General features: G+C 43.0%; 1 protein-coding gene across 1 annotated transcript in view; it reads left to right on the top strand.

The window, feature by feature from the left end:
- The first annotated feature begins 2,707 nt into the window (after positions 1-2,707).
- SH3D21 (SH3 domain containing 21) overlaps positions 2,708-16,083 on the top strand; it is a 116,988-nt gene continuing 103,612 nt past the window's right edge. Inside the window, exon 1 of the mRNA XM_040424414.1 lies at positions 2,708-2,969. Coding sequence (XP_040280348.1) covers positions 2,957-2,969 — 13 coding nt within the window. The 5' untranslated portion in view covers positions 2,708-2,956. The remainder of the gene's footprint in view (positions 2,970-16,083) is intronic.

Below are 16,083 nucleotides of genomic sequence, written 5' to 3' on the forward strand. Positions count from 1 at the left end.
TCTGTCTTAGCTGAGACACCTGTTTGCTGAAAAGTACCCTTTCTACCACTTAAAATGTTCATACGGGGGTGCTTTTTCTGAAATGGGGTCACTTGTTGGGGTTTTTCATTTCTGGGGCCTCGGGAATGAATTTAAGGCGACATGGCACCTAAAATACATGTCTGCCAATTCAGGTCAGCAAACTCCATAATTAGCTGTTTGACTCTAGAGCCCTACCATGCGCCCATACATCATTTTTTGAGCACACATGGGGTGTTGGCCTATTTGGGGGGAAATGGGGAACAAAATTTGGGGTGCATTTTGCCCTGTTACCCCTTGTAAAAGTGAAAAATGTGGGTGTAAAGCAACTTTTTCCAGATTTTTTTTTTAATTTTTCATTTTCACAGCCAAGCGTTCCTAATTCTGTGAAACGCCCGATGGGTTAAAGTGCTCACTACACACCTTGAAATATTCCTTGAGGGGTGTAGTTTCCGGAATGGGGCCAATTACTGGGGGTTTACTGTAGGGCCACCCCAGGGTGTCTTCACATGCGACATAGCTCCCAATTACCATTCCAGCTAAATCCGCTCTCCTAACGCCATATGGTGCTCCTTCCACTCTGAAGCCTGCTGTGCACCCATACATCATTTTTAGAGCACATATGGGGTGTTGGCGTATTCAGGGGGAAATGGGGAACAAAATTTGGGGTGCATTTTGTCCTGTTACCCCTCATGAAAGTGAAAAATGTGGGTGTAAAGCAACTTTTTCTGGAAAAAATTGTAGTTTTTTAATTTCACAGCCAAGCGTTTCCTAATTCTGTGAAACGCCCGATGGGTCAAAGTGCTCACTACACACCTTGAAATATTCCTTGAGAAGTGTAGTTTCTGGAATGGGTTCACTTTTTGGGGGCTTCCACTCTAGGGGGTACCTCAGCATGTGTTCAATTGCAAGATGGCGCCTGCCAATTATTCCAGTGAAATCTGCCTTCCAGATGCCAGTTGGTGCTCCTTTCCTTCTGACCCCTGTGGTACGCCCATATAGCAGTATACAAGCACATATGGGGTATTGCTGTAATCAGGAGAAAATGGGCAATAAATTAGGGGGTACATTTTCTCCAGTTCCCCCTTGTGAAAGTGAAAAATATGGGCCTAAAGTAACTTTTTCTGGAAAAAAAATTTATTTTTCATTTTCACAGCAAATACCATGAATCACTTTTGAGGACAACGTTCTCACTACACATCTTGAAATATTCCTTGAGGGGTGGTTTCCAGAATGGGGTCACTTTTTGGGGGTTTCCACTCTAGGGGTACCTCAGGGTGTCTTCATATGCAACATAGCTCCAAAAAGCCAATCCTGCAAAATCTGTCCTCCAAAAGCCCTATGCCACTACATCCCTATTGAACCCTGCCATGCACCCATACATAATTTTTGAGCACATATGGGGTGTTGGCGTATTCGGGGGGAAATGACTAGCACAATGTGGGGTAAATTTTTCATTTTCACAGCCAAGCGTTTCCTAATTCTGTGAATCGCCCGATGGGTCAAAGTGCTCACTACACACCTTGAAATATTCCTTGAGGGGGGTGTAGTTTCCGGAATGGGGTAACTTTTTTGGGGTTTCCACTGTAGGGCCACCTCAGGGTGTCTTCATATACGTCATAGTTTCCAATTACCATTCCAGCTAAATCCGCTCTCCAAAAGCCATATGGTGGTCCTTCCACTTTGAAGCATGCTGTGCGCCCATACATCAGTTTTTGAGCACACATGGGGTGTTTCTGTAAACTCCAGATTCAGGGTATTAGATTTTGAGTTTTGTTTGGCTGTTAACCCTTGATGTGTTGCAGAAAAAATAGGTTAAAATTTTAAATCTGCTAAAAGTGAAATTTAGAAATTTAATTCCCATTTTCCTTTAATTCTCGTGGGGCACCTAAAGGGTTAACAAAGTTTGTAAAATCAGTTTTAAATAGCTTGAGGGGTGTAGTTTCTAAAATTGGGTGGTTTCTAATATGACAGCCCCAGAAAGTGACTTCATAACTGAACTGGTCCTGAAAAAAATGGCTTTTGGAAATGTTAAGATTTGCTTCTAAACTTCTAAGCCTTCTAACGTCCCTAAAAAATAAAATGCCATTTTCAAAATGATCTAAACATGAAGTAGACATATGGGGATTGTAAAGTAATTACTTGTTTTGGAGTTAATACTATCTATTATAAAAGTAGAGAAATTGAAACTTGGAAATTTGCTAATTTTTCCACATTTTTGATAAATTTGGTCTTTTTTTATAAATAAAAATGAAAATTTTTGACTCATTTTTACCACTGTCAGCTCAGCTTAGCTCACATTCACTTTATTAGTATTCTTAAATATAGACATAAGTTAAATTTTATTATCTGGGACAAGTGAGGTAATTGGCCGAGCTAGGCTTTAGTTTTTGATGACATCTGAATGACCCTTACAGGGCTGCAATGACTACACCTTACTCACCATACATCCAGAAAGATGTGAGTTGTGACATTTGGATTCCCTGCAGGTCTCGTGGCCTGATAACGGATGTCTCGTGGTAATGCAATGTTACGGAGAGTAGTACTTTACTATTAGTTTTTTTTTCTCAACCCTACACATGTTCACCTTAAACACATTCCTGAATTGTTACCAACACATACCTCCAGCCTGTGCTGTGCTCCTGTAAAACCTGTTCACTCCTCTCCTGCTGTTCTAAACATGTGGCAGGCTCAGTATCTGTCTACCCTTGCATTCATACCTTCAACTCGCCTTTCCTGTTTTCTATCAACCAATCCTTGTGCTCAAGTTATGGCATGCTTTTTTTTTTCTCGTGAGCTTCAGGATTAAGGAACTGTTTCTTTTAGAAAGTTGCTATTGATTGTGAAAAGCAGGAAGCTGGGGCCACCGCAAGGCCTTATCGCATATATCTGGATGTAATTGTCCGTAGGCTGCCCCGCCTTGAGAAAGAGACACAACATGAGTGCACTGGGTAAGTGTTGCCGACTTTAGCTTATAGATATTGTATTCAATTCTAAGAATCTATAGGCAACAGGTAAATGAATATGCAGCCTGGGATACAGTCTAGAGCCACAGATAGCGCTTGCTAAGTGAGATTTATTGCTGACAGTCGACATGGAAAGGTATCCTAGCAGAATGAATGAATGAATATACTTACCCTGTTTCTTCAGCCGCAGTTTGCCACATTTCTTTTACATAGTGTATTATTTTAATATCTATGTTCTGCCTTGTGGGAACAAGAAGTGCACAATATAGTAGTGTAATATATTTTCTCTGATGAGGAATTGCTCAGGGCAGGGTCCTATTTATTCTCTCTGTATCGCTGTGTAAATACCAAGTAACCTTTATCCCTGTTTTGACAGAGGAAGTCACCTGTGGAAGGTGTTTGGTATTCTGGTGATTTTGTTCAGTGGAATAATCAAAAGCAACATGTACTGTAGATAGAGACAATATCTGATTCTCTGAAACCTACCATTGGTTGGCATAGGGTGCATTCACTCGACCGTATGTATTTTGTGGATCCGCAAAAAATACGGGTCACGTCCGCGTTTTTTTTTTTTTTTTGCGGATCCATTGTCCATCCCTGTTCGCAAAAGGCCTCTTTCACACGACCGTATGGCTTTTTCAGTGTTTTGCGGTCCGTTTTTTGACGGATCCACTGTTCCATTTTTTTTTTCCCGTTGTGTTTCAGTTTCTGTTCCGTTTTTCCGTATGGCATATACAGTAATTACATAGAAAAAATTGGGCTGGGCATAAAATTTTCAATAGATGGTTCCGCAAAAACGGAACAGATACGGAAGACATACGGATGTATTTCCGTATGTGTTCCATTTTTTTTGCGGACCCATTGGCTTGAATGTAGCCACGGAACGTGATTTGCGGGCAATAATAGGACATGTTCTATCTTTCAACGGAACGGAAAAACGGAAACGGAATGCATACGGAGTACATTCCTCTTTTTTTTTGTTGGCGGAACCATTGAAATGAATGGTTCCGTATACGGAACGCAAAAAACGGCCTGTAAACGGAAAAAAAAAACGGTCGTGTGAAAGATGCCAAACAGACAAGAATAAGACATGTTCTATCTTTTTTGCAGGGCTACGGAACAGACATACAAATGCAGACAGCACACGATGTGCTGTCTGCATTTTTTGAGACCCATTGAGATGAATGCCTCTGCATTCTATCCACAAAAAATGCAGATCGGATGCGGAACAAAAATACGGTCGTGTAAATGGAGCCTTACTTTAAATTGTGGTACATTTCTGTTGCAAAACAGTACATCTTCAGCCATGTCACGTTTACCGTAAATATCTGTACATATTTTACTTCACTTTTTACAGTTAATGGAGTTATCCTTTTTTTTTAAAATCTTGCCCCGTTAATGTGTAATATGATTTATGTATAGATGATCTTCTTTGCCTTACCGGAACTGCAGTGTGCTCCCAGGTCCAAATAAGTGGGCAGCACTTCGGGATCTTAGTGCGGTTACTACCTGCAATGTACGCAGGTTGGGCAGGCGCAGTTAGGTAGCCTCAGGCACTGACTGCTCAAAGCGCCCGAAGCTGTCTGACTGCGCATTGTGCAACCCCCGTACATTGCAGGTAGTAACCGGGCTAGGATTACAAGGCGAATGTGCAGCACATGATATCGGAACTGCCGGACACTTATTTAGGCAAGGTCCGGGTAACATCATCCTCTCTACAAACATCATATTACACATACAAGTGAGCAAATTAAAAAGAAAAATCGGGATAACCCCCTTAGATTTTGCAAGGGTCTCTGCTGCCCGCAATCAACGAGTCTGTATGGGGATGAGCGATGGCATTATCGATCGTTCCTCTCAATACTGTGGAGGAGATAGCAGCAGTCTCCACCACCTACAAGTAGTGCATGCACTACTTTTTTTTGGTGCGGAAGCACGGCCAGAAACACCACGGAAGCACTCCGTAGTGCTTCCGTGAGGTTCCGATCCGTGTTTTCACACCGCATCTCCGGGTTTGCGGACCCATTCAAGTGAATGGGTCTGCATCCGTAATGCAGAGTGCACACGGCCGGTGCCCCGTGTCTTGCGGACCCGCCGTATACGGGCTGCAATACGGCCACGGCGGGGCAACAGCCGTCTGCATGAGCCCTTAGGCTGCACTCTCACTATCACTGATGGAAATCACTGACTAAAACACTGCGTGAATGCAGCATAAGGGTTCATTCACATGTCTGTAGTGTATTGCGGATCCGCAATACACCCAGCCGGCCCCCTCATAGAACTGCCTATTCTTGTCCAAAATTGCGGACAAGAATAGGACATGTTCTATTTTTTTTGGGAGCTGCGGACCGGAAATGCGGATAGCACACTGTGTGCTGTCCACATCCATTCCTGCCCCATAGAGAATGAATGGGTCTGCACCCGTTCTGCAATATGCGGACCCATTCTGCGGACGTGTGAATGGACCCTAGAGGTCCCTTTAGATGGGACTATACAGCAGGTGATTGTCAGCAATGAAGCATTCTTTCCCGACGAGCGCCTGCTCATCAGTGAAGGAGACATCTTCGCAGTACTGGGAGGAGCGATCACTAATGCCATCACTTGTTCATCGAGTGATCCTGTCGTTCATGCAGGCACCAGTGATCATGGCTTCTGGACAGCAGATTGTGCTGTCTAAACAGCGATTTGCTGCTCAGAATCCATGATTCTGTATGAGGACGAGGGATCGTAATAGCGATTCCTTGTCCTCATATAGTGAAGGAGATTGCTGCATGTAAATGCAGCGGTCTCCTTCATTGAATGAGCAGCTGACTGTTGGGAAGAAACACTTCCTTCATGACAATCGGACACTTAGTCAGCCTGTGTAATTCCAGCTTAACAGGGACAAAATCCACACATGGCATTTAGTACAATGATATGTCTCAAAACAATGATTGTAGTATGAAGTGGTATTTTACATGAGACAGAGATATTCATGACTCATTTCCAGCAAAAATATATGTAACATATATATTTAAAGACTCAGAAGGTAATTTACTCGAGATAAATATAGGATAATAACAGTGAATTATAGTTATAATCACAATGATGACAACATACCTGTTCATGTTCTGATAATCCCAGAATCGATTCAGGAGAATTTCTTTGGGATGTGAGCATTTATAGTGCTTCAGTATTTCTTTCTTGTGAAAAAGATATTTGTTAAAGGTATTTCTATAACTTCTGATAAATTCCATGGGATCAGTATCCAACTCCTATCTGGCAAGGAGAATATCAGAGACAATATCTATTTAGTACTGGATCTGAAATAAATGTTAAAAGGAAGCGATCATTCCAACTAGTTCAGAAGGATCATGGATATACCAAGCGTATCCCTCACAATTTACTGCCACCCATACACAATAACACAAGCAGATCCATAGCCTGATCAGAAGAACCACAATATTGTTCAACATTTGCTTTTTTCAGATTAGGGTCCCCTTGAGCCGCATACTCAATTACGATCTCTTTGAAGACACACATACTGTATGCAGTCATGAGAAAACAAGATACATGCCCTTTGAATTGTATGGTTTTACGTCCCAGGACATAATAAAAGTATCTGGTCCTTAGAAGGTCTTAAAATGATACAACTTCAGGTGAACAACACGTGTACAGCGTGTAATTTATTTAGCAAAAACTAGGCCAAAATGAAGACTATGTGTGTAAAAAATTAAGTACACCCTTACTGCTTCCATAGAAATTAAGAGGGTAAGTAGCAGACAGGTGCTGCTAATCAAACACCCCTAATTGATCAACAGGAAGTGTGACCATTACAACCTCTATAAAAGCAGAAGTTTTGGCAGTTTGCTGGTTTGGAGCATTCAAGCATGTGTTAATATAATGCTAAGGAGGAAAATCTTCAGCAATGAACTTACAGAAGCAATTGTTGCTGCCCATCAATCTGGGAAGGGTTATAAGGCCATTTAGAAATTATAATGGGCAGTGGATGTGGACCTACTAAATTAACGAAACATTTTGACTGTGGGCTAGTCCTAAGTGTTATTCGGGCAATTGCCTGGTTTCTACCTTTTAACCCCTATACAGGCATCTGGCCTACAGTAAAGGTGACCAATCAGTCCGCTACCTCTTGGAATGGTCCGAGTGTAGTTGGCAGCTCACCCACAGGGATCAGAGACATCAGTGCAAAGCACCAATTGGTCAGGTGCTACTTATAGTCAGTAAAAAAACAGAAGTCAGGGCAGGCAGGTAGCAAAGGGTAGAATGGTAGGCAGGTAGCAAAGGGTAGGATGGTAGGCAGGCAGCAGAGTAACAGAATCTAACCAGAAGTTCAGTACACTGGAAGACAATAGCACACCTTCACTGGTTAACTAGACAGCTAGAAACCTAAAGCTCAGTCACCTTCTTCCAGGAGAAGGTGCCTCATAAACCCACAGGTGTCCAGCCATTGACTGGCAGAGATTTGAAGCAATTAAACACTGGCCTTGTAAGATGGATAGATGTGCGTGCGTGCACTAAGGCAGACAGGAAGAGGCCTTGCAGCCTCAGGAGTATTGTGATCATCTCAGCTACAAGAAGGAAGAGAAGAGCTAGCGAGGATCGCCAATCAAGCTAGATGAGCGATGCAGCATCTGTACCCACACCAGTTATGGGATGGCACCAAGTATGGAGCGCTGCTGTGATAGTACCCCTCCTTATAACCTCTCTTCTTTGAACCAGAACCTTTCAAAAACTTCTTCAGGAAGATCTGAGCATGAATGTTCTTCAAAAGTTCTCAGGATCTCTCCTAAGGGATAAAAGCTTTCCAGTCAACTGGTTTTGCCGCTAAGCTTCTTCATTTCCAGAATATTCTTCACTTCTTACAAATCTTCAGAACTTGCCAAATAAACAGCTAGACCAGGATGTCTGGAGTACCACAGGTTTGAGAAGTGACCCATGATAGGAATTGGGAATCTGCAAAGAAGCTGGGAGGGACAACTTATAAACAATCAGATTCAACTGCTTTAACTCCACGGAAAGTCCAATGAACCAAGGTTCCAGCTTGTAAGAGGGAACATTAAAAGGGTATTCTTCTATCCACAGAACAGAGAAAAACTAGGGTCCCCACCAATCATGAGAATAGGTGTCCCGTGCACCATTGAGTCCCCCGAAATGAGCAAAGGGCCAGTCAGGCGTGCAAGTGGCCACCCCATTTATTTCTATGGGAGATCTGGAGATAAAACAGAAAACGTTGAATAGCCCACAGGCTGATGGGTCGTAGCCAGTTCAGTACTGCTGATAATTTCTCAGGATCAATCTGTATGCCTCGATCGGATATTATATAAACCATGAATTGGAGGCAGTTTTTTGTCTGAAGATACACTTCTCAAACTTTGCATAAAGCCTGTTCTCCTTCAATTTCTGGAGAACTGTATGGACATGTTTGTGATGGGAAAGTAGATCAGATGAGTATATCAAGATGCAGTACAGGTAGAAAACAACACAGGTATCCCGGAAAATTAACAAATTTACATTTACAACTTCTTGGAAGACTACTGGGGCATTGGTGATCCCAAATGACATACCCAGGTATTTGTAATGGCCATAATCATGGGGATTGAATGGTCTTCCATTCATCTCCCTCACAGATCCATATCAGGTTGTAAGCACCACGCAAATCCAGTTTAGAGAAAATATTATCACCATGTAGCAAAACGGTAAGGAATATCTATTTTTTACAGTAATTTTATTCAAAACATGATAACCCGTGCAGGGTCTGAAGGATCCGTCCTTCTTCACAAAGAAAGAAACAGCTCCTGCTGCCGATAAGGACTGGTGGATGAAATCCCTCTCCAAGTTTTCTTAAATATACTCAGCTATGGCTTGGGTCTCAGGCTTGGATAGTGGGTCAACTCAACCTCGTGGAAAAGTGGTACCAAGAACTAGGTCTATAGGGACAATGGGGGGAGCAAGGTCTAGCTTCCTTTTTTTTTATCAAAGATGTCTGAACATCACCAATTCCACCAAATTTGCATGGGCTACCCACCTCCTACTCCAGCTACTCAAACAGGTAGAACAGTAGTCAGGCACTGTGTGCGACATGCAGTACCCCAGCATAGAAACTGTCCAGAGTTTCAGGACACAACAATGTAGGTGGTATCAAAGAAGCCCCAGAAGTACAGAACTAGTGGAGACTGTCAGAACGTACAAGGTTATTTTGTCTGAGTGGAGTTCGCCCAGATGAAGCTCCAAGGGCAATGTGACATATTGTATGGTCTCAATAAGAGACCTCTCATTAATTGATATCACCAGTAAGGACTTCATTGCTCCCTCATTGTAAAACCGCGGCACTCCCACAGTGATGAGGCCGGCGGCGATGCGCATGTCCTGTACATACAATGAGGTCGATGCCTTTAGCAGATAGGTGACACCACAGGCAGAGGGAGAGGGCATTGGTGATGTCGCAGAGAGTTAGGAGCGCACGGGTAGGCACTAGGCTCTCTAAATACGCCAGCAAGGACTCATTGAATAGGCAGACTTGGGCTCTTTGGACGCTTGGAAACACCCTGCTGGGGATTTTGTTCCTCATTTGCATATAGAACAAACATCATTTTCTGGTGATTGCAAATGCACAATAGAATACCAAAGGTATGTTTTAAACCATGTTTGAGTGCACAATAGCACCATAGCATTACTTATAAGGGATTCTCTTTAATGAACTAAAGCAAGGTTGTAAAGTAGGGCGGGCCGAAATTCCTCCAGAAGAGACTAATAAAGTCACACTGAAAATGAGTACTTCAAGTTATTGCTGGTCAAGGTGGTTCTACGAGCTACTGATTCATACAGTGTGGTGTATTTTTCACACATGGCTTCTGCACTTTGGTGTATTAAATAAATAGTGACACGGTATCATTTTATGTGGTGTTGTTCATCTGAGGTTGTATTTACCTAATTTAAGACCTTCTAAGGACCAGATTTTTTATTATGTCCTGAGATGTAAATGGAATTTAAAGAGGGTTTTTCTCATGACTGAATATAGAAACTGTTTCCTAGAATCTCAGACATCACTTTCTCTCAGACGGAAATACAAAGTCATAATCTAAATCTAGAGCAAGAGGGCCACACTGTAGGCCTATATATAGCAGGTAACCTTGTCAAAGAAGTGTGATGCATCAAAATAAGCATAAAAATCTGATACATTGATACACAATACATGAAAGACGTATAAAAAGTTATAATGAGAATAACCAGAACTAACATTCAGATCATATAAACTTAGTGGTGTTGGTTATTCAGTCTATAGAAACCATGACTTTTCTTGCCTAAGATATAAAGTCAACTTTTTCTCTGCTGCTTTAAGACTTGTTCAAGGCCTACAAATATTTACATACTTTATGATTATGAGAAAGTAGTTATGATAAACTGACCTTAAATGTTAGATTTTATGCAATTCATGTTTTATGCTCTATGATACAAAGCAACCATCTGACAACTAAACTGTTAAAGGTGTTCTCTGGTCCTGTACCTAAAAAGCCTTTTTCAGCTAAACTGTGGAAAGAGGACGCTATGAGCAGTACTTACCCTTCCATCACACCACCAATTCCAGCAATTCTGGATTGATTACTTAACCGCTTCACTGGCTGCAGGCTCTTCCTTTGATGTGCTCCTCTTTCTTACTAGTAAGCTACATCTACATTATGTAGTAGAGACTGAGGAATTGGTGGAGCCAAGAAAGGGTAAGTACTGCTCAAAGTGTATTCCCTTCACAAATTAGTTGAAAGGAGCCTTTTAAGTACAGGCCCAGAGAACCCCTTTAACTTCATTTAAAAATTACAGGAACACAGTATGCCGAGGAGGCATACTGTTAGCGCATCGCACAACCCACCGCTGATCAACTTCAGGCGGTTGATCAGCGATTTTGAAAAAAGAAAAATTCACATTTTTCCCCCTTTTTTTTGTCTTTTTTTTTTTTATTTGTTAGGTTTAGGGTGAGTTCGCGAACACCCGTGCCCCCACACACACGCACACCAAATAAAGATTTACACGCACGCACACACACACACACACACACACACACACACACACACACGCAGACTCACGCAGACACACACTCCCCTTAGGCCCGCCGGATGTTCTCGGCCGAGGAGGCATACGCCCAGCTTGCCTCCGAGTCCGAGAGTCCCAGTGAGGACGAGGATGAACCCACTTTCCTGTTGTCATCCGCGTCCTCATCATCTAGCTATGATGATGAGCCCCCAAGGCGGCGGAGACGCCGCCAGGCGGAGCAAGGGGACCGCCATGCTAGGGACCCTGTGGCCCACCCTTGTACGAGCAGCTCTGGGGCTCGTACTAGTTTTCCGGTCCACCAGTTAAATCCACCGGAGCCCCCTGCCGGTGAACTTGTCTGGTGTACCCCAGAGCGCTATGAGCCCGTGATTCCTGATTTTGAAGGCCAACCAGGAATCCAGTCTTTTTTTCAGTGACCACTTTGTAAATCTAATGGTGGAGCTAAGAGTTATTGGCATATGGAGATGACATTTCAGAATTTCTATTTCTGGTAACCTTGCCTCAAAAAAATGTAATATAGATAAACCAAAATTCATATGTACCCTAAAAATAGTCCCAATAAAACTGCCACCTTATCCCGTAGTTTCCAAAATGGGGTCACTTTTATGGAGTTTCTACTCTAGCGGTGCATCAGGGGGGCTTCAAATGGGACATGGTGTAAATAAACCAGTCCAGCAAAATATGCCTTCCAAAAACCATACGGTTCACCTTTCCCTCTACGCCCTACTGTGTGTCCGTACAGTAGTTTACGGCCACATATGGGGTGTTTCTGCAAACTACAGAATCGGGGCAATAAAAATAGCTTTTTTTTGGCTGTTAACCCTTGCTTTGTTACTGGAAAAAATGGATTAAAATGAAATTTGAGAATTAAAAAATTTTGGCAACTTTTCCATCTCCATTTGCCAATAACTCTTGTGCAACACCTAAAGGGTTAACAAAGTTTGTAAAATCTGTTTTGAATACCTTGAGGGGTGTAGTTTCTTAGATGGGGTCACTTTTATAGAGTTTCTACTCTAGGGGTGCATCAGGGGGGCGTTTCTGCAAACTACAGAATTGGGGCAATAAATATAGCATTTTGTTTGGCTGTTAACCCTTGCTTTGTTACTGGAAAAAATTAATTAAAATGGAAAATTTGCCAAAAAATCTAAATTCTGAAATTTTATCTCCATTTGCCATTAACTCTTGTGGAACACCTAAAGGGTTAACAACGTTTGTAAAATCCGTTTTGAATACCTTGAGGGGTGTAGTTTCTAGAATGGGGTAAATTTTGGGTGGTTTCTATTATATAAGCCTCACAAAGTGACTTCAGACCTGAACTGGTCCCTAAAAATTGGGTTTTTGAAAATTTCTGAAAAATTTCAAGATTTGCTTCTAAACTTCTAAGCCTTGTAACATCCCCAAAAAATAAAATATTCCCAAAATGATCCAAACATGAAGTAGACATATGGGGAATGTAAAGTAATAATTATTTTTGGAGATATTACTATGTATTATAGAAGTAGAGAAATTGAAACTTTGGAAATTTGCAATTTTTTTTAAATTTTTTGGCAAATATGGTATTTTTTAATAAATAAAAATGAATTTTTTTTACTTCATTTTACCAGTGACATGAAGTACAATATGTGACGAAAAAACAATCTCAGAATGGCCTGGATAAGTCAAAGCGTTTTAAAGTTATCAGCACTTAAAGTGACACTGGTCAGATTTGCAAAAAATGGCCTGGTCCTTAAGGAGTTAAGTTTAAGCATTGAATCAAATGAGGTCGCGCGCATCAATTAAAGAAGCATTTCAGAAATTTTATTCCCTGTCACCTATGCAGAGCAGGGGTTTATTCACGTCTAAAATTGTATAATGTCAACCCATAAATATAACAGAAAAATTACAGAAATGTATTATTCTGTCTATTTGGTAGAGCAGGGGTCTATGACAGAAAAAAAATTGTTTATTGTCACCCAAAAATGTTAAATAAAAATTATTGAAATTTATATTACACCCCAAAATTTGTGAATTTCACCCAAAAATGTAACAGACAAATTTTTTTTTTTTAACTGTCTACTAGGTATAGCAGTGGTACATCACACCCAAAAACGGGTGAATTTCACAAAATGTAACTGACAATTTTTTTTTTTTAACCTGTCTACTAGGTATAGAAGTGGTACATCACACCCAAAAATTGTTGAATTTCAACTGAAAATGTAACTGACAATTTTTTATTATTTTTTTTTTTACCTGTCTACTAGGTATAGAAGTGGTACATCACACCCAAAAATTGGTGAATTTCACCGGAAAAAGTAACTGACAATTATATATTTTTTTTTCGGTCTACTAGGTATAGCAGTGGTACATTACACCCAAAATCTGGTGAATTTCATCAGAAAATGTAACTGACAATTTATTTATTTTTTAAAATGTCTACTAGGTATAGCAGTGGTACTTGACACCCAAAAATTGTTGAATTTCAACAGAAAATGTGACTGACAATTTTTTTGATTGTTTAACCGGCCTACTAGGTATAGCAGTGGTACATAACACCCAAAAATTGGTGAATTTCACCCGAAAATATAACTGGCAATTTATTTATTTTTTAACCGGCCTACTAGGTATAGCAGTGGTACTATACACCCAAAAATTGGTGAATTTCACCGGAAAATGTAAATGACCATTTTTTTTTTTTTAACCAGTCTACTAGGTATAGCAGTGGTACTATGAACCAAAAAATTTGTGAATTTCACCCGAAAAAGTAAATGACAATTTTTTTTTTTGTAAACCCGTGTACTTAGTATAGCAGTATATTTTTGAAAATAGGGTACACCCTAAAAGAGTGTGAAATTTCCAAAATACAAGAATGAGCATTTGCACTGCAGTATAACAATGGCTGGTTAGTGCCGGTATACATGTCTATTCTGCACACGGTACGGACAAGTACTGAGGGATCCATGCCTGGTTCATTTTAATGGAAGTGAGCTTGTCCACGTTGGCTGTGGACAGGCGGCTGCGCTTGTCTGTGATGACGCCCCCTGCCGTGCTAAACACACGTTCAGATAATACACTGGCTGCAGGGCAGGCCAGCACCTCCAAGGCGTAAAGGGCAAGCTCAGGCCATGTGCCTAATTTTGAGACCCAGAAGTTGAAGGGGGCAGACCAGTCATTCAGTACGTGTAGGCGTGTGCACACATACTGCTCCAACATGTTGGTGAAATGCTGCCTCCTGCTAAGACGTTCCATATCAGGTGGTGGTGCTGGTTGTTGTGGCGTGCTGACAAAGCTTTTCCACATTTCGGCCATGCTAACCCTGCCTTCTGAGGTGCTGGCGGTGCCCCAGCTGCGTTGGCGACCTCTTCCTCATCCTTCGCCTTGTGCTTCCACTGTGCCCCCGCTGTCAGGTGGGAATGCCACCAGCAGCGCGTCTACCAGCGCGCGCTTGTACTCGCGCATCTTACGATCACGCTCCAGTGACGGAATTAAGGATGGTATGTTGTCCTTGTAACGGGGATCCAGCAGCGTGGCCACCCAGTAATCAGCACAAGTTAGAATGTGGGCAACTCGGCGGTCGTTGCGGAGACACTGCAGCATGTAATCGCTCATGTGTGCCAGGCTGCCCAGAGGCAACGAAAAGCTGTCCTCTGTGGGAGGTGTATCGTCTGTGTCCACTGTATCCCCCCATCCATGCACCAGTGATGGCCATGAGCTGGTCTGGGTGCCACCCTGCTGTGAACATGGTTCCTCCTCCTCCTCCTCCTCCTCCTCATCCTCCACCTCGTCATCCTCCAGAACTGTGCCCTGGCTGGACAATTGTGTATCTTGGGTTTGTGGGTGCAGGAACCCACCCTCGGAGCCACTTGGGAATGACTGGCCGGAAACCCTACGAAATGATCCCTCTTCCTCCTCCTGTGCCACATCCTCTTCCATCATCACCAGGAGTGTTTTTTCAAGAAGGCACAGAAGTGGTATCATAACGCTGAGAACAGCGTTATCGGCACTGGCCATGTTGGTGGAGTACTCGACCCAGCGCAACAAGGAAAACAGGCCTCGTATGGAGGCCCAGTCATTGGTGGTGAAGTGGTGCTGTTCCGCCGAGCGACTCACCCGTGCGTGCTGCAGCTGAAACTCCACTATCGCCTGCTGCTGCTCGCACAGTCTGGCCAGCATGTGCAAGGTGGAGTTCCACCTTGTGGGCACGTCGCATATGAGGCGGTGAGCGGGAAGGCCGAAGTTACGCTGCAGCGCTGACAGGCGAGCAGCAGCAGGGTGAGAACGCCGAAAGCGCGCACAGACGGCCCGCACTTTATGCAGCAGCTCTGACATATCGGGGTAATTTTTAAGGAATCTCTGCACCACCAAATTCAGCACATGCGCCAGGCAAGGGATGTGCGTCAAACCGGCTAGTCCCAGAACTGCTACGAGATTTCACCCATTATCGCACACCACCAGGCCGGGCTTGAGGCTGACTGGCACAAACCACTCATCGGTCTGTTGTTCAAGGCCCGTCCACAGCTCCTGCGCGGTGTGGGGTTTGTCCCCAAACAGATACGTTTTAAAACTGCCTGCTGTCGTTTACCCCTGGCTGTGCTGAAGTTGGTGGTGAAGGTGTTACGCTGACCGGATGAGGAGCTGGTAGAGGATGAGGAAGCAGAGTAGGAGGAGGAAGCAAACTGAAGCGCCCTGCAATCCTCGGTGGTGGAAGGACATGCGCCAAACTGCTATCTGCCTTAGCCCAGCCGCCACTGCATTTACCCAGTGTGCTGGTATGGAGATATAACGTCCCTGACCGTGCTTACTGGTCCACGTATCCGTAGTCAGGTGCACCTTGCCACAGATGGCGTTGCGCAGTGCACACCTGATTTTGTCCCCTACTTGGTTGTGCAGGGAAGGGATGGCTCGCCTGGAAAAGTAGTGGCGGCTGGGCATGACGTACTGTGGGACAGCCACCGCCATAAGGCCTTTAAAACTATCCGTCTCCACCAGACAGAATGACAGCATTTCAAAGGTCAGTAATTTAGAAATGCTGGCATTCAGGGCTAGGGATCGCGGGTGGGTAGGGGGGTACTTCCTT

Source organism: Bufo bufo, chromosome 3 (genome assembly GCF_905171765.1).
Source record: "Bufo bufo chromosome 3, aBufBuf1.1, whole genome shotgun sequence".
Lineage (NCBI taxonomy): Eukaryota > Metazoa > Chordata > Amphibia > Anura > Bufonidae > Bufo > Bufo bufo.